Raw genomic sequence first — 23390 nt, 5'->3', positions numbered from 1 at the left:
TAGCTGTAGTTGATGTTCTGAAATTCAGTCCATATTTCACTTAATGCTCTGGGAGTTGTTTACAATGTGCACTTTGACGAGAAGTCTACTAAAAGATAAATCACAAATCTATTTACAACTGCAATACTTCAGAATACATCAGAAAAAACATGTACTTTTAGTTCTTCATGTATACAGTAGTAGTATCTTGTATATCTACCTGCCTTGGTCCTCAACTCTAATGTACATACACTCCTGTAGAACTCACAGCAAGACGGTAACGGGTTTGACTCCTCGACTGTACTATGATCCACTGAAAAAGAGATTTTGTACAATTTCATCATAGGCTGTTTATTAATCAATGAGTCAGTTATAAATATTCAGTAAATTGTTTGTCAGTTTAGTTAACAATTATTTACAGAGCAGTTAAACAGTCCCTTTGGCAAACGCAGTATCTAAATTCACACAGAAAAATAAAAAAAGAAAACAAAGCATCATGGGAAATTGTAACATAAATACCCTTTATAATCTGTAGCCAGGATGTAATGCTGCATTTTATCAATTAGTACATAAATATATAATATATTTGAATCTTTATATTAGTAGTCCTGTTTGGTTAATATTGTAAGTATATTTCACCAGAGAATATTACAAAAATCTGGAAGACACTGATCCAGAGGTAAATTCAAGTCATAAATAGGTTTAAGACCAATCTGGTAAATATAAAAGAGCTAGTTTTAGCACAAATGCCTGAGCCCACACGGGACATGTTCAAGTATAAAAGTGATATGTGAATGTTCCTAAGAATAGCTCGTATCTGCTGATGCTGCTCTGTGGGTTTATAGAACTGGAACAATGGCTTGTCAATATCCAAGAGCAACGTCATATTTTAATACCGTTAACGGTTTACTCCATTACTGTTTAGAAGCATAAAACAGATTTAGTAATTCTTAATGATGTTTCTTGCATAGCGTACGCATAGCTTGTGACACTTTTTTTCTTTGCATTTCAGTTGGCATAAAGTTTGATTTTGTTCACATTTTCACAATTAGAAAGATAGCTTACTCACACAAATAAGGTCCGTGTTAGTGTAGCTGTTGTACCGTAGCAAGTGTTAAAGGCGCTGTACCGGATTTTTCTCAAAAACATGAAAAAACAGTAGTTCATTCATTTTAGTTTGCAGCGGTCCATACGTATTCCTTACTTTTCAAACGCATTCCGAGTGTCCTAATTATTCACAACTTTCAGAGGTCAGTGTGGAGTTTTGTCATCACGGTAATGCTAACAGTAACTAGCATGCTAACAGTGCACTAGCGTTACTTCCTGGTTGACGGGCGATAAAACACTTTCATTTTGACCTCAAGACCTGCTTTTACAATATATCTGTACTGGGGCAAGACAAATCTTCAGAAGAAAAATAAAAAAATCAGATACAGCCCCTTTAACTTAACTATACAGTAATCACACCAGTAAACAATGCACTTCTTCATAAGTCCTATATTCTATACAAATGCTACAAAAGTAAATATGAATAACTTCGTGTAAACATGTGAAAATGAGGTTACTTGGAGTACCTTTGTCAATTCAATAATAACATGCATGCAGTCATGCAGCTTAACCCAATCATTTAAACAAAACCCTATACACTAACATGCCAAAAATCATGATTAGTTTTTCCTATTCATCAAGGTCCAAAATTAAAATTATTTCAATTTTAAACAGGAAAAACAAACAATTGAAACATTGTCAGTAGACTGGTAGTTGTTTGTAAAGTTCAGATTGAGTCATGCTGGATAAATGGTGAGTTAGGAAGTACATCTGCCACATATGCAAATACCTAACTGATGAAATGAAGAACGTCAAACAAAAAAAGATTAGCTTAGCTAGGAAAAAAATAAAACAAAAACAACCAAAAAAAAATAAATTAAACTATAATTAAAAAAAATGCTTTTATGGCAGTAATGCCATCAGTTCCATCAGTACCATGATTGGGCAAAATAAAAAAAAACAAAAAAAACTTACATCTTAAAATTGAAAAGTACCCCTTGATGGAGTCTTAAAGTTCCAACAGCTCCTGAACTGGTCTTCGCTCGTCCTCTTTTCCCTCTGTTCAAAGCAGGTCACTCCCGTCATAGACCACGGGCTTGTCTACACTCAGGTGGTACAGCACTTTCTTTGAGATGAACCTGATTAACAGAATTCAGTTCAAGAGTTAGTTTTGAAAGTCAAGGACAGTTTAAAAAAAGCACACTGCAAAGAAGACAAATCTACTTTAATATCGGGATTAATACAGAATATTATGAGTATGAGCAGTTTTGGTTAGTCAATATTACTTGATGGACCTAGACTTTTCAGAAAACAGTTCTTCATATTCTAAGCCAAATTACTTGCCAATAAATTAGGGAAAAGGGTAAACTATGCAGCATTTAACTGGTACAAGGTACAACATGTTTGTCTCCAAAAAGATGTTCCACAGTATGGAATTAAACCTGTCTAACTCCATGGAGTCAAGCAGGTGACACAACCAGGACAAGTTATAGGTCAGATCTGTGGAGAGGGGACCCCACTCACAATGAAAATGCATCTTTTCTTCTACGTTCTAGAAACATGTCTAAGAAACATGTCACAGATTAAATGCAAGATAGAATATTTCAATTGAATATTCTGGAACATTCCAGCAGGTAGCAGACCCATCCTGCAATCAACTAAAGCTAACCAAATCAAAACTACTCAAATAAAGATTCATATTCTGAATTCAAGGCAGTTTTTGATATTCCTTTTTGCAGTGATAAACAGCCGGACGTACAGCCGATAAGTATCTCCACAGACTGACCTGGAGAAGGAGTTGTCAAAGATGAGGGTGTATTCCCCCGGGTGGCGCACTTTCAGCTCTCCCTGGATCGTCTCTTTGTGTGAATTGCAGCGGGTCAATGGGATCAGGACCTGAGCAGAGACGAGGGCGGACATTTTAGTGAGGACAGGTACTGAAAGCAGACGAAAGCCTTTGAAACAAGTGACTGTCTGACCTTGGGTTATACTAGCAGTGAGGGGGCTCTCTCAGTATAAATTCATAGGTGCTTTTATTTAAGTAAATTATATGGGAATAACACATTTCTTTTCCTTTTGTACTTTCATTCAGAATTGTAGGTACTGTACAAAGAGGAGGTTTGGCAGTGGAAGAAACTGAACAAAGGAATAGTAATAACATCTAAATTTCACAATCAGACGTTTTGTTAGAGAGAAAACCATGAGGAATTATGCTGTTAGTTTGAGATGCAACATTTTGAGATGACTAAATAAGTAGGGACATTTTGTATTGTGTTATAATCTAAGCTTAATTATTTTCCACTATGGTTTAAGGCACTTTAAGTATAGCCAGATTTTGTGAAATGAGACAATAATGCATAATTATGGATTACATACATACACACATATGCAATGAATATACAATCCAACTTCTAACAAGGCGGCAATGAGCAGCCAACTCAATGTGTAAATTTGTTCTATTCTCTGTGCAAAAAAACACAAAAAACAAAACAAAAAACAACCTGCCAATATATATCTTTCTATATATTAAGGTGAATCAGGAACATTTGATTTTCTCACAGGTATATTATCAATCAAATGTACTTAGATATCTACATTTGTACAGTAAATAATTCATAATAATGCTTTATACTAGGCTCATGGTTGCCGATATACAGATACTTGAGCAGCGCTGTAATATTTTTGTTTCATATAAGTAGCTTCCAGGACGCAAAAGGATGGAGACCTCTGATCATTCTGGGCCTCCATTGGGCCTCCGTTATACACTCAACACTAGATAAACGTTTAATATTAATTATAAATAAAAAAAAGCAAAGCACATTAAAGTTCTCTGTCTGACCTTGGCTTGTTCCAGTGGCGTATTGGGGCTCTCTTTGTAGACCACACTAAAGGAGATGCTCTTAGGTTCAGAGGTGAACGTCCAGGACACAGTGGGGCCTGAGCTGCTCACACTGAGGGGCAGGGTGCTGTAACAGCTGGATTTAATGAACAGCTCGCGGTAACTATCCCCGAAGGCAGAGATGTCATCCAGAGAGAATGGGATGCATACTCTGCAACGCATGACAAAAAGATAGATGAATTTAAGTTTTTGTATTTTTTTGTATTGAATGAAGTCATAATGCATAGCTAACATTGTGCTATTGTGTTAACTAGGCCCGACAAACAACAAGTTCCTTTTTGGTTGAATGTTGAGGATGACCAATAGAAGGTTTTGATGGGTAGAAGTGCTTAAGCTTTAGAGTTACATTAAAACACGGAATCATAATATGACGTCATCACCAAAATGGCCTTTTGTCACAGGGATGAGATCACAATTCGATTTTTATTGCCAAATCGCCCGGACCTAATGTCGTTCTACACCACTTGTCAACATAAAAAAGTCTACTGTAATATTTGCTGGCGATTTCATCAATAGATAATGATTCTCTCAAAACTGCTTGCTTCCGAAACAATAACCCAGCTATGACGTATGGTTAGGGAAGCAGTCAGTGTTGCTCAACTTTCACGTTTCACTTCTCAAGTCAAAATATAGATTGACCCTTGAAATGACCCTGCCTCTCTTTCACTCTCTCACTCACTCCCCTCTCTCCCCCTCTCTCTGTATGTCGAACCCACGTGAGCTCTCCAGACTTGAGTAGGCCGATCTCTGCGTCCTGGACTGTGGCACTGAAGTCCTCTGGGTCTTCTGAGGTTAAGTCTCCTGCACTGGCACTGCTGTTTCTGGAAAAGAATGTTATATTTTAGGATTTTAGGATATTTTGGGTATTTGAATTATATTAACAAGAATTCATAACTGCTCACTATTATTGAAATATATGTGTGTACAAGTCATTGTCCAAAAATGCTGAATAAAAATAATGTGTTGGCCTGGAATAACTTTACATGTTTTGGGTTTTTTTTTTGCAATAGGTGTCATTTTAAGTTTAGGGTTTTTTTTTTAAAGGTTCAATATGTAATTTACCTGCTTGTCTCCATGGAGATGACAAAATCATGGCATTCAATGTATCTTATCTCCATGGAAACAAGCAAGCAACGCCACTAAGCTAAGATACAGGTCAGATCTGAGTAGAAGCAACATTGTAAGATTTCTTGCTTCACATGGTATTTTTAAGCTTTAACAGTTGTAGTTGTAGTTGAATAAATGTAAGATAAATACATTTAATCCCATACTGTAGAAGCATTCTAAGCAAAACATTAACCTCCATGGAGATAATCATGTGGTTGAAAAGTTATATAGTGCAATTTTAGTCAATAATATACAAACTAAATACAATACTATAACAAAAAGAAAAGCAAAACAAACAAAAATGATAATGTAACCTATGTACTTATATCATATCATTAAACTCTACGGGGCAGATTTAGGATTACGACAGAAGCGATTTGAAGATAAATGTATTTTTTAAACCTCATAACTACAAACTGATTTTAATGGATTTCAATGATCAATGACCAATGTTGGAGGAGCCAAAAGAGCAAGTGAATAAATAATGGACTGTCGGCACAAATCGCATTAGGAGACAACATGGATAATCAAGATGTATTCTCGATACACAGCCTTGTACAACTGTCACTAAATAAATAGGAAAAATACTGTTGAGGTCTGATAAATGGTATGTAATGGGATGTGTCATAATGCAGTTCACGGGGGCTGTTGTGTATGATACTTACAGTTGTGCTGCCCCCTGCTGGCCTTGTGCAGAGGAGCAGGCTGTCAAGAATGAGTCACTGTCGTAGACTCCGCTCACTTCCTCCTCTGTGATGATGTCAAACACTCCATCGTCTTGTTTCTCTGGAGGTTCGGCTCCTGTGGACACAAATAGCACAAGTATCTAAAAAAGTCCATTCATCAAACATTTAAGCATGGATTTAGATGCAAGTTTGGCCTACTTTGAACAAATTTGATTTCCGTTATCTCCGGTTCAGTCCTGGGTTAATTGTGTTCAAATCTAGGCTAAAAACTGTATAGCTCTGCATATGACAGCTGTAATTATCTGTACTTTTCTCTTTCCTTTTAAAGTATTCAGTAAGCATTCAATTTTAAATAGTTAAAGTGGAGGTTTTTGCTTCTATGGGGTATTTACTGTAACACATAACATATTAAGATCACATTGTTTTGAAAATGTTATATTCACCAAAACCAATGTATTAACATATTTTATAAGGTTCACTTTTGTTTTTGATGTTTTGAGTCTCTTCTCCCTTTGCTCTCCATCACTCCCCCTTGAGAGTTTTATTACAACAGAATCCCGCTTCAGAAACTGCACATCACATCAGGTTTGTCAAGTTGTGTACAGTTTTGTATCATGTTTTTGTACGTTTATGGAGAGCTGGCATGTTCTTTTATAACATGGTAGAAGGCTAAAAAAAATGCATTATATCCCCTCTTTAATAAAACGTTTGGATACAGCTGAATGATCAAATAAGTGATTTTAAAATACTTTAAAACAGCACTAGTTTACACTTAGATAGAGTGAAATGGGTTTAGTCTTGGTCACCTCAAGAATTTTTTTTACTGTATTAGTCTAGTTCTGCATTTTTCTCTGCAGTCAGTGTCAAAGGTTTATCAGTCACTACTTTAAACCCCAAAGTCCAGGCTTGTCTGATAGTAGCCTTCACCTGTCACCAGACTAGTGGCAGCTCGTCCTGCCTGTAGAAGTCGGCTGAGAGGCGTCGCTGGAGTGCTGCTGTAGTTCACGGGCTCGTCCTGAGGGTGACGCTCTATCACCGCGCTGTGCTGGTTGTAACAGTCCAGGCAGCAGCGCTCTTTGGGGCCGCCCTGCTGGGTGCTGACTGAGTTGCTGCAGCAGTAGTAGCAGAAGGGACGCCCACACAATCTGCCACACAGCAAGAGGTCAGGCACAGTCAGAGAGACACAGTGCATTTATATAACACCAATAAATGAATTCAATAGAAAGAGATTGTGAAGTAAGGCTTTTTGTAGAGCAGGAACAATGTAATCCTATATAAATATGCAAATCTTCAATATTATGTTAAGTAATATGCAGGATCTTACTTCTGAAGGAATGAACATTTGAGGGAAGCCATCCTAAAGTATTAGACTAGTGAGACATGTACATCACAGTATTATGGACAAGTCTTAATGCTTATATCGTGGGTTATCATGAAGAAAGTCCAATTCTAACTTGTTCGGGCTCCTGAACAAGCTTGAATAAACCCACGTAAACCACTTTTTAATATTTTTGAAAGCTTTATGCTCATGTAAATGATCATAAAATCATGTTTTGACAGACTGATTAAGCACAACATGGAAGAGCTTTGAAGTGTGTTTACACATATTGAAGTCGCACATACTGTTTTTTCCAGTACCAAAAGTATTTCAGTATTTGTCCTCAAGGTAAACTTTCTTAGCCCCCTTTCCTTTTTTACTGAGAAAAAGTTTCTAGTCTTATCTCATGTCAATAGACATTAACACATGTTATTTTCATGTGATATGGTATCATTTTCCACATCGACTGAACACTGAAATGAGTGGCTGAAGATAGCACCCTTCTGCAGCACAGCTCTGCACTTTAAAGACACAAGTCTATAGAGTCGGACTGAGAGAGCGTGGCCCAGTCAGTGAAAACCATTATCACAACTGACAAAGTGCATAAACCAGCTCACTCACATCAGGGCATTACTACATTAATTCTGTCCCATGTACAGTAAATGCTATAGCATCAATGACCAGTTTTTACTAAAAGATTGAGTGACCTTACAGTAAGCCCCATTTCGACTGTAAGTAAAAGTTCTTCTTTTTAACAACCACTCATACTGTGACTAAACCTCTCATCTGTGTACCGCACTCTAATCTGGCCTGACGTGTGCATTTTCACTATGATAATCTGCATCTCCCCTGTGTATTCAGTGTCTCTGCGGCCACACTAATTTGAATTGGACACAGCTTTGTGGTTGATGAGGACAAGGGCAGAGTCGGCGTGTCCCGTGACTGACCTGCACGTGTACTTTCGAAGCCAGAAGCTGAAGGGGCTGAGACAGGAGATGCAGTGGTTGACGTCCCGCTCGGTCTCCTCATCCCGAAGTTTCTGCTCAAACTCCAGGGCATCTGACTTCTGCCACAGTGCGTCCTTCTCCCTGAGGGACACACAAACTGTATGAATATTTACAGTAGAAAGAGTAACGCATTGACAGGGAGCGGCTGCTGTGGTCAGGTGGTCCAAGGGTGAACCCGGTTTAAGAGCAGATGGGGTGACCTGGGTTATGTAGTGTTTTGTAGTGTTAAGTCTTACTACATGAGTAGGAGAGACTACAAGGTCAAATGTCAAGAGGTCATTGTTTCAAAAATAATGAGGCGCACAATGTAACTTTCTGTTGGAGGGTACACCACCTGCCTGTCTCCATGGAGAATGTTATTGCTTTGCCTGAAATGTTCCACAATATGACATTAAACTTATTTATCTCAAACAAGGTGTACACAATAAGAATGCATTTTTAGTGTATTTTTGAGCACTGAAACAACATAGTTGAATAAAGACTAAATAGATACAAACCAATACCATCTAAATAGACACACAGTGCACCTTTAACATATATTAATTCATGTTTTGGCAATATGTGGATTTTGTGCATATGTTATTAATGCTTTGGAACAGCATTATGTAATCTAATTTATCTAATTTTATGGTTATATATTCACTCCTTACCTTGGTGAGCAGTTTTTTTTTTTAATTATTTTAGCGAACATATTTGACCCGAACCACAGTTATGTACAATATACAGTAAATGTAGACCTGTGGATTGAATAATTCATGTTCCTCCAATACGTGAATGCAGCATTATCTAAAATAAATCAATGAAAACAACATGTACCATATATGTTTATACCTAATGAGCTCTATAAGCCTTTCTTCTAAGTTGATTTTGGTTCGGTAGAGGTCGTCCAGTTCTGCTGCCGTCTTCTGATCCACACTCTTTTTGTCCTGCGTGAGTCTGCGTAGATTCTCGCTAAGCTCTTTACAAGCATTCTCTGCTGCTTCTCGCGCTTCCTCCGACCTAACAACAACATAACAACCCAACACACACAATGACAAATGTCCCATCAATAACATGTTTTTCCAATTCCCTTTTGATCGCACTCACACAAGCTTAAAAGATGATTTCACCAGATCTTAGAGATTCTTGCACAATCATAGATGCGGTGTAATAACAATAAGGAAAGCAGTCATTTCAGAATAAACAAGATTAGATTGGCGTTTCAACAGGGCTTTAAATGAGTCCAGAGTGTGTGATTATGAATACTGTATCTCACCTTGATAAATTTCCTTTCAGATAGATTAACTCATTTTCTTTTTGCTGGATGAGATTTTGCGACTGGGCCATCTGGATGTTTTTCTCCTCAATCTGTCGGCAGTAACTGTGATTCTGGGCCTGCGATCAGCACAGCAAAGCGAAACATTAGTCCTGCTTCTTTGGATGATACGCTCACGGCCATAAAGTTACGAGGAAGCCAATGAACACAATGCAATGGCAATTTGCTTTTGTCACACCAAGACACGGCATATACAATCAGAAGGCGCATTTATTAGAACATCTAAAATATAAGTCTGTAATGTTTACGAAAATTCATCTGTCTTTGTTTTTTTTCACCCACTCCAAAATATATCCCTGACTTCACTGTTATGCTCTACTATACCATAGAACATTTATTTGTCACAATGTTATGGTAATGGCCAGTTCCACAAAAAAACAAACAAAACAATACTGTAAACTTGATTTTGCCCTTATTCCCTTTTCTCTTGAATAAATGGCGTAGATTGTGGTTTTAAGGGTGTAAATGTTTCATTTCCTACCTCTAGCTCAGTGAGTCTGTTCTCCAGGTCGACTGCTCTCCTGAGCTCAGCGTCCAGTTGTAATTTCACTTCCTGTAGTTCTTGATCGACACCCTGTATCATAAAAAACATTTGATATGCTTTATTTTTTAACCTTTTTTTTTTACAAATACAATACATTCATAACATAATTAAATATTGACATCTTGAAGACACTAGGCATATGATTCTCATCTTACCCAATTGGTCTAATTACTTTATTTGTTGCAGCTATAGCAAAATAATATGGAAACACAAGCTGCATCCAATCACCTTGCAACTACATTTTGACACATCACCAGTAGATATAAAATTATATTTATATTGCAGTCCATTCAAACAGTTTCATAGTTTCATTGATGTGTTATTTTGTCAATGAAAACACAGTGAACAAATCCTAAACCTTGGTCCCTTCACAAGATACAAGAACAAAACCACCAAAACAAAAGAGGATCTGATCAGTCACTTTTTATTAATATTATTTGAATCTGAATAGGGGTGTGAATTTCTTGATCCATGAATTGGTTGCTTTCTCAAATAATTATCAGCTAACTATGAATCAATTACTTGTGGTCTTTGCACATAAAAATACAAGCTTAAGACAAATAATTGACTAGTATATTTTATACTATAACAGTTGTTTGATTTTGTTTCGTTTTCCCTCAATTCTGTGGGTTATCGGATGGTGCTGATTCTTTTCTCTTTTATACAACATAATAATTAACTGATACTACTTTTAAATGTATTTATCCAGATAAAGCCAGTTCATTGATCAATCAGTTATTGTCAAAAACGTAACTTTTGCTTGTACCTGTATTTGATTTGCATGGTTGATTTCCTGGCTGGTGATCTGAAACCTCAAAGCTTGGATCTGCTCCCCACTCGCAGCCCGTAGTGCCTCTGCCTCCTGTCTGGCCTGGCTCAGTCTCCGCTCCAGCCCCTCTCTGGTTTCCGTCCCTGATCCGTCTGTGCTGCTGTTCCTCTGTAGTTCCTGGTTCTCCTGTTGTAGCTGCTCCACTGTTGCATTGAGCTCCTGCGCCTCCTCCTCCATCTCCTCGAGCCGTGAGCACAGACCGTCCAGTCGGAGCCGGGCCTCTTCGTTTTCAGCAGTGAGCATGCAAACGTGGACCCCCAGCTCTGCAGTCTCTGTGTTGGCTCGGTGCAGCGCCTCTCTGGAAGTATGACAAAAGACATTTAACAACGGGTGGCCAATAGGGTTGTCAAAAGTAGAGAAACTCATTTACTTATCAATACTAAAACCAGTATGAAAACTAGACACTCAATTGAAGTATTGATACAAAAGGTTTTAAAATTTGATAATACATTTTTAATACATTGTGGAATCAAAATCGGTAGTATCACATCTATTTATTAGTTTTAAAATACAGTTTGAAATGTTAGTATTGTTCTAAAATGATACAACTACAGTCTCAATGTATATATTCTTTTGCATTATTTCGAAAATGATATTTGGACTATATTTTAAAAATGCATCAATGGCCTAAAATTATGATCATTATCATTACAATTGTTATCATTATTATTACTATAAAATGTGACCATAAAAGTAACCTCAAAACTATGGAAATATCCCTTTATGCCCTTATTTGGAGGAAGACTTTTCTGTTTGTTTTATTTTTAATCAGCTCTTTTGCTATCATTTTCCAATTTTAATCATAATATCTCCCACCTCTAAAACCATAAAATACTATTACAAACTATGTTTGGTTTTTTTTTTTTGGTAAGACTGATTATGAAGATTCTTATGGCTCCATGAATTAATCTTGGATAATGACCCTAAATATACAATAATCTTATGCTGAGTTTGAAGATTTTCTAGATTTTCTTACAATTAGTTCAGTAACAAGCAGGAAAACCAATGACGAAGAGGTGGATTTTTAGGGCGAAGTCCACATGTCAAATTTGAATATGCATATTAAGTGATTCACACATTATTACATAAAAATAGCTCTAAATCAAAATAGCATGTCTGTCATCAACAACAATATTACATCATTTAAATTAATTTAAAATTTTGATTGTTTATTTTATTGCTAAAGGGCATATGGCTGAGACATGTGCAAATGAATAAATGTATTATTCTGTGAGAAATATCAGGACAACACATAACTCACACATACATCTTCTGTGTAGGTTTAATTAATCTTTTTTTTTTTTCACATTTTAAGCGCTTTGGATCATCTGTGGTGCTTAAAATCAAAGTTGTTAGATTAGTTAAAGGGTGCACTATGGTACTTTTGATGTACATTCTTTGTTTTGAATGTTCCACTGTATGGGAGTAAATGTATCCATCTCCATGGTAAGAAGAAACTGACGCCAAGTTACAGGTCAGATCTGTGGAGACGCTGGCCCTTTCATGGTAGGAATGCAGGTCAATAAATATATTTTAAATAGTAAAAAGACCTGAAATGAAAAGGCAAGATGCGTATGTTTAATAGCATCCTGTGGTATATTCCAAGCAAAGCAATAACATCTCCATGGACAGAAGTAGGCAGGTTATTAAAGTTACATGTTCCAAATGAATTATTTTATGCATCAGAAACTGGACACAAACTGATCACTGTAACCTCGTCTTCCCCCCTCACCTTGTGTCGCTGTTCTCCACACACAGAGCGTCATATCTGCGTTTCAGTCGCTCCATCTCTTCTCTGGATGCGGTCACCTCCGTCGCCAGCCCCACGCGCGCCTGTGCCTCTCCATCTCTCTCCCTCGCCAACGCCTCCTCTCTCTCCCGCGCCCTCAGGATCTCGTCCACGTGCCTCCGGTTCAGCTCTTCCACTTGACCTTTCAACTGTTCGGCCAGAACCCTCAGATCCTCCCTTGATGCTTCGCTAACTTCATGTAAGGCCAGGGCTTTGATTTTCTCCTCTGTACCAGATTGAAGTTGACTCCTAAGCATCACTACTTCCTCTTGTAATCTGTGCATTTCTTTTAAATTCATTTCCAGTTGCGCTTCGGCAATCACCAACCTAAACGGAGCGTCTTTTGCTTCCATTATAGCTTTTTGCATCTTCTCATTGCTTTCTGCTGCACCCTTTTCGCTATGAAGCTCTGCCACTCTGCCTTCCAACTCCACTACTCTAGCTTGGAGTATACCGCATTGCACAGTCTGCTCTTTTAGCTTATCCTCTGTCACTTGTAGTTTCCCCAGCAAATCTTCATTACCCCTTTGAGACACACTGACATTTCTAGCTAGCATTGCCTCCCTGGCTGCTAACAAATCCCTCTCATCTCGAATCACAGCCAACTCTTTTGCCAACAAGGACTTAGCCTCCAACACCTCACTGTTCTCACCCTCTACCCGTTTTAATTGTTCTTCCAACTCATATTTTTGCATCATTATCTTTTCAACAATCTCTTCTAGATACAAGTTTTCATCTAATAACTTCTTTTCTCTATCTTCCACGCTAATATTGGCTGCATCCAGCCGCCCCTTTAAATGCTTTTCGGATGCTTTCAACATAGCCAGCTGCTCTAACAAATTAACCTTGCATTCAGATAACTCCTTTAGACTATCTTCGCTCTTTTTAACCGTTAGTAGCAGCTTGGCGTTTATTTCTGTCAGATTGCTACACTGGATCTTATAGTCCCCCATATTATCTTCACTTGGGGGCATTTCTGTAGCGCAATGACTATCTGTATCAACATTTAGCTTTTCTAATTGTTCCTCTAAATGCTTGATCCTCTCCGAACCTGCACTCAGCTCTTTTTCCCTCGTCCTAAGTGTCATTTTTAAATCGACAATTTGTAATTCCAAATCTTCGTCACACCTTTGTTCCACTTCTTCTTGCTCTTCGCGCAAACGTCTCCTCAGTTCCTCCGCCTGCCTTTCTCTACTCTCCAATGACGCTTGTAAATCTTGAAGTTGAGCTCTCAAATTACCCGTTTCTTTCTCCTTCAACGTTAGCGCCCCCTGGATTCTACCTACTGCGCCTTGCAACTCCTCCAGCCGTTTCAATGCTAACTCCCGTTCGCTGTCTGCTTTAGCCTTAACCTGAGCTAGCTTTTCCTCGCAGTTTTTCAATTCGTCTTGTTTAAGTTTTAATTCCTGGGACAAGCGCTCTGAGTGTTTTGCCTTGTCTTCTGCCTCTTTCTTCGCCTCCATTCTCTCCTGTTCAGATATTTTGAGTTTGTCCAATAACTCTTGCATTTTCCACGCTGAATTGCAATAGCTAGCTGTCTGCTGCCCTTTCTCCTTTAGAGCTTCATCTAGTTTTGAGAGTAGCTCCATATTTCTATTCTCCGCAGCGCAAAGTCTATCTCTAAGCTCGCATTTTTCTTGTACGTTTAGCAAATGGTTTTCAGTATTTTGGCTCACTGACTGCTGAGCAACCTGTAACTGTCCTTTCAAGTCGTTTATGACACTTTTGAGTTTGCCTGCCTCCTGGCTGAGGTCTTGGACTTGGGCTACAAGTTCTTGTTGCCTGAGTTCTGATTGGTCCAGCTCATGGCGAAGGTTCTCTGCTAAACTACAGGATTCCCCCAATTCACCCAGGTCTCCCAGAAGACTGTGGCCCAAGTCCGGTATAGCTCCAAACTCCTGAGCCTGATGAGAAATACACAAAAATACAACATCAATTTTGAGTTTCTTATGTGGAAAAATAAGGCTTCAAACATTATTGAAACTCCTATCTACTCCTTCTTTCATTATATGTGTACATAAATGATCAGATACATATGCTGAATGAGTAATGTGCAGCCACTTAATAATTGTGTTTTGTTTTTTTGCTGAGAAGGAGAGTCTATGGACAGGGAGATTTTTGTCCATGGCTAATCTGCTAGTCTGTTTTTGTTTTGTTTTTTACCTATGACTGTTTCACAGTTTTCACTGATTTTCTGTTATTTAAACATTTGTGTGAAGCCCTGTTCCACAATAATAACTAAAATTGAATTAATATTAACACTAACCCTAACTGCTATTAGTTAAAACAGAAACAATACTTTTTCTATAGTTTTTTTATGTAATGGGCATGAGAGACAGTATAACACAAAATACTACCTTTATGGCTTCACACATATATTCTAAAATTGAAGTGTTTCATCTTCTGTTTTAACAGGGCATGCACAGACACACACTCGCACACACACTCACACTTTTGTGTCCGTGTGTGTGTAGTCTAACATTTAATGCTATAGGTTATCAGGGAACAACCAAAAGGAACAGAGAATTGCGTTTGACATTTGTATCTGTGTCCATGTGATTACCTGAGACAAGCTGCTGACCAGGCTGTTGACACTAGAGCAGCGACTGGGAGGTCTCCAGGAATAAGCACCAGCTGGCCCTAATGTCCTCCTGTTACAAAACAAGTATTAAAGGTGTCACCACACTATTAAATGTATTAATGTTGGGCAAACACTGTTACTGTGTATTCTGTTAAAAGCTAAAAATATATTTGCTAGTTCAATTGTGTAGAGATCAAAGCAAGGCTAAGAACTAAACAACATATATCTGGTGACATATACCATTATGCTTTAGCTGTTGTTGCTGTTTACATTTGCAAAGTATACAGTCATACCACCTAGAGAATGTCACATCTAATCTGATCTTGAAAGCTAAGCAGGGTTGGGCCTGGTTAGTACTGGAATGGGAGACCACTGTCCTTATGTTCTTAGGCGTGAAACTTCACCCACATTGCTTAGTATGAATGTGGTGTGTCAGTGAGTATTTTTGGTGGTTGGAGGGGCTTATGGCGTAGATTGGCAGCCTCAATTTTGCCAGACAACCACTGGGCAGTTGTGGCTGCAATAGTAGCTTGACATAACCAGGTGTGGGTTTTTGTTTTGTTTTCTAAAAATGTAATCTTGTATATACAGTATTGTGAAGCCCTACACCTCCAGCACTATCCAGATTCATACTAGGTGTTTTGCCTAAGAACACAGCAACCGTTGATTCCCAGCAGTATCCCATCCAAGTACTAACCAGGCCCAGCCCTGCTTAGCTTCTGACAAGCTCAGACTTTGACAAGGAGGTTTAACCTCTGTGAACACATTGATATCATTTTCTTAAATAAAACACTGTAAACACATTCCATTCATGAATAATTAAGTTTTCTTTACAAAACATGGATTACAAAGCTAAAAAGCGAGGGAAAATATTTCTACATGACACTGCCACCATGATCTTGAATATCCATGCTGTGTTAAATGTATCATAGCTAATTAGTCATTAATAAACAAAACAACATTATTATTATTCCTCTAGATGAGAAGTCATGCAACATAAAATCCTATATCTAATTGAAAATACCATCTCTATTGACTTTTTCCAGGTCAATAGCTCGATGTGTTGACAGCGTTATTGTAGCGACATTTAAATAACAACAACGCTTTCACAACAACATACAAACATAGTTACAGTAGACAATGTTAAACAAATGTAGCACAAATCGATGATGCGGAAGTGAAAAGTTTGACAAAGGTGCTGACAGCAGAGATAACCATTAAGACTAACAGAGTGTCAGCACCTGCACATTTTTTACACAGTGCAGCAAAAAGGAGCTGTGAATGGGATCAGATAATGAACTGTTACTTCAGACTGTGAAAAACCAATAGTGATTTCACCACTTTTGACATTTCAAATTAGCCGTTCTGCAAAGATGTGTTATTATTAATTATTACACCCACAGTAAGGTTTATAGAGTGGAACTGCAGCTTTACCCATAGACTGTATGAGGAAGCGGACTAAGGGAGTGTGACCTCACGTTCAGTCCAGTCAAATAAAGCTCAGTGAGGTTAGCAGTTATTGGGGCAAATTTGGAGCCGATTTTCATATTAGAAATTCCGAGTATCATAACCAAAGAGCCAATCCGGAGCGGGGCTGTTGAAGATAACGTCCCACCGGCACTTAGCAATGCTGTCAATCAAACCTGTTGCTAATGCTAGCAGAAGGAACCTCGGGAAAAGAAGGCACCTGATTTATCTGGTTTTAATGTTCATATTTTGATTTACGACTACAATTGTAAAATAAAAATACCGGGATCATGTAGAGCGGGTTAATTTGAACATTTTAAGACCAAAATGATGGGCCTGACAGCAGTGGTTACAGAAAGAGGGGCAACAGTTTCTCAACAGAAAGTGAACTGGAGTCAGTGGAGCCGGAAGTGCGCCCATGCTCACTTTCTATTTGGAACGCGGCGTCTAGCGATTTAGCTAGTTCATTTATATATACAGTCTATGGCTTTACCAAAAGGAAGAGGTAGATGCAATGAGATGAAGTAGCAGTAGTAGTAGTACTGTGCAATTAAGCATTTTGTTTGATAATTTTTAGGACAGTAATTTTATTCATATAGAAGGTAGATGCAATGGCAAAGCAAAATATCACAATTTTCAGCATTACAATAATTTTTTTAGATTTATATTTCAGATTTATATTACCTTTAACAGACAGTTAAAGCAATCTTCTCATTCTCCTCAGTTCACATTTCACTGTGATTGGTTAAACCACCTGTGAGTCTCCCAGACCTCACAGAGGGTGATCAGTCAAAGAAGTGGGAGGGGAAAAGCTTTAAACCTGTAAATCTCTTTACAAGTGTAAGGCATTATTATTAAGTAAATACAGTAAATAATACAACGATAAGCATGAGTGTTGGTACTTGTGCCACCTCCAAAGGTAAGAACCCATTGACTCCTATAGATGCGTAGTAAGTAAACAGAGGGTATAGTTAATTACCTTGCGAAGCTCGGCCAGTCGGCGTCGAGGTCGTAGCCTCTCGCTGCCACGTCAAATTGGATTTGGTTGAGCTCATAAAGGTGGTTGATAATGTCAGCCGTGAGGTAGGACTTGAGGAAGGGACTCCGGGCGTAATACCAGTCACTGTCAACACAAAAATGCACCTTAAAGATATTTGTGTCAAAAGACTGAAACACGTATTTTATATGGTCAAGGAAAAAAATATTCTAGTGAGTTCGGGTTACACTAGTTAAAAATAATTATCCAATTGTCCAAACCTCAAATTTAAACAAGAAGAGACCAGCTATTGATAGTAACATGATTTCTTAAACAAAATTAATATGCGAAGCTTTATACATAAGGTGGAAATATAAATGTATTTAATAATGAACTTAAAAAAAGAGAATATACATATACGGATATAAGAATACCAGAAATGAAAAATCCATTATTTTGTGTAATCAAATGTACACATGAAACATTGTTGTTATATTCAAGTTAATTTAAAACAAATAAAATAAATACTATAAAAAGATAATTCAATTAAAAAAGATAAGACATTAAAAGGTACTTGTTCTGGTTTGAGCCATAGTCAGGAAGTTGATTTTGTTCTGTCCGGTTTAAGCCCTGGTTTAAGTCTTGGTTTAAGTTCTGATTTAAGTCCTGTTTTACATCCTGATTTAAGTCCTGGTCAAGTCCTGGTCAAGTCCTGGTTTACTTTGAGTACCAGTTTTGTCCTAATTTGTATATGGTATTTATATGTCTATGAACACACCATATAAGTAAAACAAGTTAAAAAATACACAGTGTACAGCCAGTAAGTCTAACCCAGAATTAAAAGGAAGAGAAACTCACATTTCCTTAAAATCCAGTTTGTGTGAGGTGTATACAAGTAACTGATAGTGTACAAACATTTAACCTAGAATAACCAGATCGGTCCTGAAGCCTGTATCACATGGACTTTACCTTGTGACCCTCTGATTGATGAGACACTGCTGCAACGTGTCCGCCAGTCTCTGATGAACCAAACAGTAACGAATGAAGGCCCTTCCTTTACCCAGAGAAGTCTTCAGCTGAGGACACAAAGTACACATACAATACGCATTACAATGTCTACTATTATTACTGTGATAGTTTATAGTTAACACTCATTTATTTATTTGTTTTTTATAAAAGATAATCCTTGCATCATAATTTTTATTACTGTAATTGCATGTGCACTTTTAGTATTATCTGCATAAGGAAGATAAGAAGTCAATCTCTCCGATGTGAATCATGGTCATGATTTTCCTTGTTACATGACCATTCAGTAACTGCTTTTATTTTGTCATTTCTGTAACCCTGCATGTTTTATTTCCTGTCGTATTGATTTTCGCCCCGCCCTAATGTCTCTTACCTGTGTCTCGCTCCTCTGTGTGCATATATACCTTGGCTCATTCCAAATTGTTCTGATTACAGCTCTTAGCTCCTGCGTTGTAGAACTTAACTCCTTTACTTTTGGAGATACGTCACAGTGTCAACGATAAGAGTTCTAGGCAGATCTTCAGCTGCGTTTGGAGAATCTGATTGTCCTAACCAGCAGCGGGAACAACTACAAGTCACGTGACCTAACAGCTGTTTAATAAAAAACTACAACACCCACAGAACTGATTACAATAAGCGCTCTAATGTGCTGATTTTAAAGTTTCAAGATGACAGTGTACTTAAATGACCCCAGTGCACGTGAGAGCTACTGTTGCTGTTGGAAAAAAAAATAAATACAATACAATAAACCTCACAGCCTGTACATGTGTGACTCTGAAAAGTTTAAACATGAACCACCTCCAACATCTCAATATCCATGTTTTCTGTTTAGTTTTACTTTTGGTCTTTGTTAAAAAGTGCAGTGCTACATTTTTGGGTCCTCCCTCTGTCTAAAACATGACATATATTTGCAAGGTGCACCCTGTAATTTTTCTGGCAGGGGATATACTATTGCTTTGTTGAAAATGTTTCACAGTATAGCACTAGTCTTATCAATCTCCATGGAGACAAGCATCAAGTTAGAGAACAGATGTGTGAAAAGGTGTCCCCGCTTCACTGTGAGAATGCATGTTTTTAATGCATCAAGTAATAACAAAACCTGTAGTGATATACCAGATTTTAAAAAATAAATCCTACCACAGTAACATTCCAGGAAAAGCAATAACCTCTCCAGGAAGACAAGCAAGTGACAGACCCTCCACCAGAAACGTTACATAGTGAACCTTTAACCAACACTTTGTATAGTCTTTGATAACAAGTGGTCAAAATGTACTTGTATGATGATAAATTTGAGGTGAGTCAGTTTGTTTACTCAATGATTATGCTATATTTAAATGTATTTTTTTTTTAAGCATAAGGATATAACTACCTCCACGTTAAAGAATAGGCTCTGTGCACGCTAGCTAGCTCACGGTGTCTCAAAGCTAACAATCACTTCAATGAAAACCGGAAAACATATTAAAATAGAGACTACCAGATTGTTTTTAAATGTAAAATATTTCCGTTTGTGGTGTCGTTTTAATATTTATTATACCTAAAAATTTGCTTTAGCACTAGCAATGAGACACAAACATCTCTCTTTTTGAACACAGAAGTATTCATTTTATAGGTGTAATTTTTAACATGTTTTCAGTAATATCCACCCACAGCTCCCTGTCCACTGCCTGATCTTTAAATGTTTATTCATTTTAGCATGACTTGACTTAAAAGCCTCATAGATATAAAATTGGACAGGAAGTAGTGATGCTAACAGTGCGGTTACCAAGTGCTGCTGTGCAAAGAGCCTATTTAGGAAGTAAGAGAACTCTTTTGAAAATTAGCTGTCGTTTCTTATATATGTATAAATGACACACAATTGTGAAGAAAATGCTCTCACCCCAAAATGAGTTCAGTAATGATCATCAGCATAATGTAAGTGGTTTGAAAGCCTGTAACACCAAACTTACAAACTCAGTAATTATAGTGTTTACACATAAGTACATTAGCTAGCTAATTCCCCCCCATAAAAATGAATGATTAAAGCACAATGCCATATGGTACAGTGGCATCATTAATTCTGTAATAATTAAGTCAAACAATGCTGATGTAAAAGACTTTTTAATCACTGAGGCAAAACCGTAAACTTTGATAATTCAAGTAATAGTGGGCTATGATCTCAAAAGCTAAGTCTTAGAAGTATCGATGCATTTCTATTTAAAAATTATTTGTGTAGTTCCATGTGCTATAACAAAACAAATGTACCAAAACTAAAATTTAAAAAACTCTTAATACAAGTTTATCTTATAATAAATATTGATGAGTATAAAGCTATTCAACTAAAAGCCTTACCACAGCTGTGAAGGTAAAAATAATAAATGTATAAAGTACTAAAATCCTAAATTTAAAATGCTCTTTAAATGTCTCTACTAATTCATATTCAATTAAAAGGCTTACCGCAATGAAGCACTTGCGCGAAGCAGAGAAACAAGCTAAAAGCTGAAAGAACCAGTGTAAAGCCACGAGTAAGTTAGCGACAGTGTTACGAGACTGACCAAAGGATTAGCTACAGTTTTACAAGTGTTTTGTGTGTGTGTGTTTGTGTGTGTGCGTGTGCGTGTGTGTGTGCGTGTGAAGGAAGCCAAAGGAAGACCAGGATTACCTCAGGGATGGACTTAACAAAACGGATGCCATCATTAGCTCCTTTGATCTTAATCAGGCACTCGCAGAAATAATCCCAGTAGTCTTTCCTCTGACCAAGAAATGTGCTCTTCTCTTTCTGGTCAAACTTGAAAACAAAAAATGTATACAAAATTAAAATCACAAAAAACAGTATATGAAGTATAATAATGTATATTATAATTGTATTATATTATGTCACATCTTGAATTATTCTCAAGATCCTAATTTTGTGTTTTGTCCCCAAGCCCAACAGTTTGATGAGATATTGTTTTCACTGTTGTATCCATTACCTGCAGTAAATATTCCAGTTTATAGAAAAACTTGTGCAGATTTGGGCTATCGTCAGTTATCGGCTCACGGCACTCTCTGTGCTCTTTACTCAGCTCCACCACAGCTTCTAAAAGAGACAATGTAATGAGAAATTAATGACAAGAAATGTACTCTAAAATATGCACTACCAAGTATATACTTGCAGAACCATTTAAATCTGTTTAGAAATATTATTATTATTATTATTATAAATCTTAATTTAAAAATAACAGTACATAATGCTATTGTTTTATTGGGAGATGTCATCATATTGAAGTTGCATATTTACCACTAACTATTAATATTCTGACACATTCAGGGCAACTGTAAAAATGAAAGTGTCGTGATAAATTGGAGAAGACAAATTTACAAATAAAGGTGTAATGAAAGCCACTTCTGCAGAACCACACCTGTTCATGAAGATAATGGTCTGGGCTTAAGCTCCTAGTTATTAATATACAGTAAAATATTGTTATTCTAAAAATGAGAGGACACTGTTAAATAGCCTCTCTACTTGGAAGAGAGGCTATTTTTTATTATTAGTGAGCTTATTTTTGTATACTAAATATCATGTAAGTTTGCAAAATGTCATAGAAATACATTGTTTGTGTACATTGTTTTGTTACATCACGGCTTCTAACTTCTACTAGTCCAGGCAACAATAGCTTAGTTGATAAAGCGTTTGTTCACTGACTCACAGCGCTTAGTTGGTAAAGCGTTTGTTCACTGACTTACAGCATTAAAACATCATTGGTTGAGCAATCAGATCCACTGACTCAAAGGTTGACAGTGTGGCTCTCACAGATGAATGCTATTGTTGTGTCTTTGGGCAACCCACGTCAGCCCCGGTCTCTGTGTACACTATTATATGAATGTGTGTGCATGAATGGGTGAGTGGTTCCTTAGAAAATGTGACCATTTAACACTGAATTTTGTACATGTTTTTTTCAGTTTTTTGTTTTTACCTGGAAAAGGCCAAACACTACAAACATGGCAGACAATAGTGGTTTTGTGTTGTTACCTTGGAGATCCCTGATTATCCTCTGCAGTTGATTATCTCCAACAGATGAAGAGGCCATTCTCAAATAAAAGGAAAAGACTTAAAAAAAAATAAAAATAAATTACACAATTAACAATAAGACATATAGCAGCTAAGTAATATCATATAGGCAAGTTAGAATAAAAACAGCCCCAAATGTACTATCATTCATCAATTTAATAGTCTTTGTAAAAATGGGAACTATTTCATCCCTGCCTGTGCAATGTTTAATTAATGTTTAATTACCTAACGCATTACTGGGTAGTTTCCGATTAAAATGAATCACTGTAGGAGCATGGGAGCTAAGTAAAGTTAGCAAATTACACAGTGACATCAGTATTAGGCGAAAATGAAAAGGACAAATACGTGTCAGTCGCTCTAATAGACGTAGACGTATTTGAACCAATGTTTTCTACCATTGCAGAGAATATTACCAAAGAACATTTGATAAAAACACGTTTAAAGTCATCAAATAGCATCCTAATCATCGCTGAACCAAACTAGCAACAGCAAGCCATCCAGCAGCTACATCTCCATGCACCTGTTCCCAATCGTGAATTTCATGATTTTTCCAAATATTTGAACAACATATTACTGGAGTTTGACAGGAAGAGATGCCAATCATGCCCATTTTTAAAGGAAATAAGAATCAGACAAAACACGTACTTGATATGCAAAATATTCCGAGGTGTAAAGCTTCACGGTGCTACAGCAGGAGGAACATGCTGTCTGTGGGGGCGGGACCTGAGGGTGATGGACAGCTCTGTCAGCCAATCACAGGCCAAGTTCGGTTGAAAGACAAAGAGTAAATAAA

General features: G+C 37.3%; 1 protein-coding gene across 2 annotated transcripts; it reads right to left on the bottom strand.

The window, feature by feature from the left end:
- Positions 1 to 311: 311 nt before the first annotated feature.
- LOC117385472 (FYVE and coiled-coil domain-containing protein 1-like) lies at positions 312 to 23316 on the bottom strand. Of its 2 annotated transcripts, none has more exons than XM_055228409.1 (19): positions 23243 to 23316; positions 22559 to 22636; positions 21519 to 21625; positions 21209 to 21334; positions 18514 to 18620; positions 17548 to 17691; positions 15084 to 15171; positions 12464 to 14424; positions 10669 to 11029; positions 9840 to 9932; positions 9299 to 9417; positions 8875 to 9042; positions 7984 to 8124; positions 6646 to 6863; positions 5698 to 5833; positions 4642 to 4746; positions 3866 to 4076; positions 2813 to 2922; positions 312 to 2165 (listed from the first exon to the last, which is right to left on the bottom strand). In XM_055228409.1, exons 2-19 carry the CDS (start codon positions 22614 to 22616, stop codon positions 2090 to 2092), a joined length of 4329 nt encoding a protein of 1442 aa, XP_055084384.1. In that variant the 5' UTR covers positions 22617 to 22636; positions 23243 to 23316; the 3' UTR covers positions 312 to 2089. The 2 variants fall into 2 exon arrangements, with proteins under 2 accessions (XP_055084384.1, XP_033838650.1); XM_033982759.2 differs by having other exon boundaries at positions 22559 to 22617.
- Between the last annotated feature and the right edge of the window lie 74 nt (positions 23317 to 23390).

The sequence above is a fragment of the Periophthalmus magnuspinnatus genome, chromosome 17, assembly GCF_009829125.3.
Source record: "Periophthalmus magnuspinnatus isolate fPerMag1 chromosome 17, fPerMag1.2.pri, whole genome shotgun sequence".
Classification (NCBI taxonomy): domain Eukaryota; kingdom Metazoa; phylum Chordata; class Actinopteri; order Gobiiformes; family Gobiidae; genus Periophthalmus; species Periophthalmus magnuspinnatus.
The sequence above is the reverse complement of the archived record's forward strand: the minus strand, read 5'-3'. Positions and strand labels throughout refer to the sequence as shown.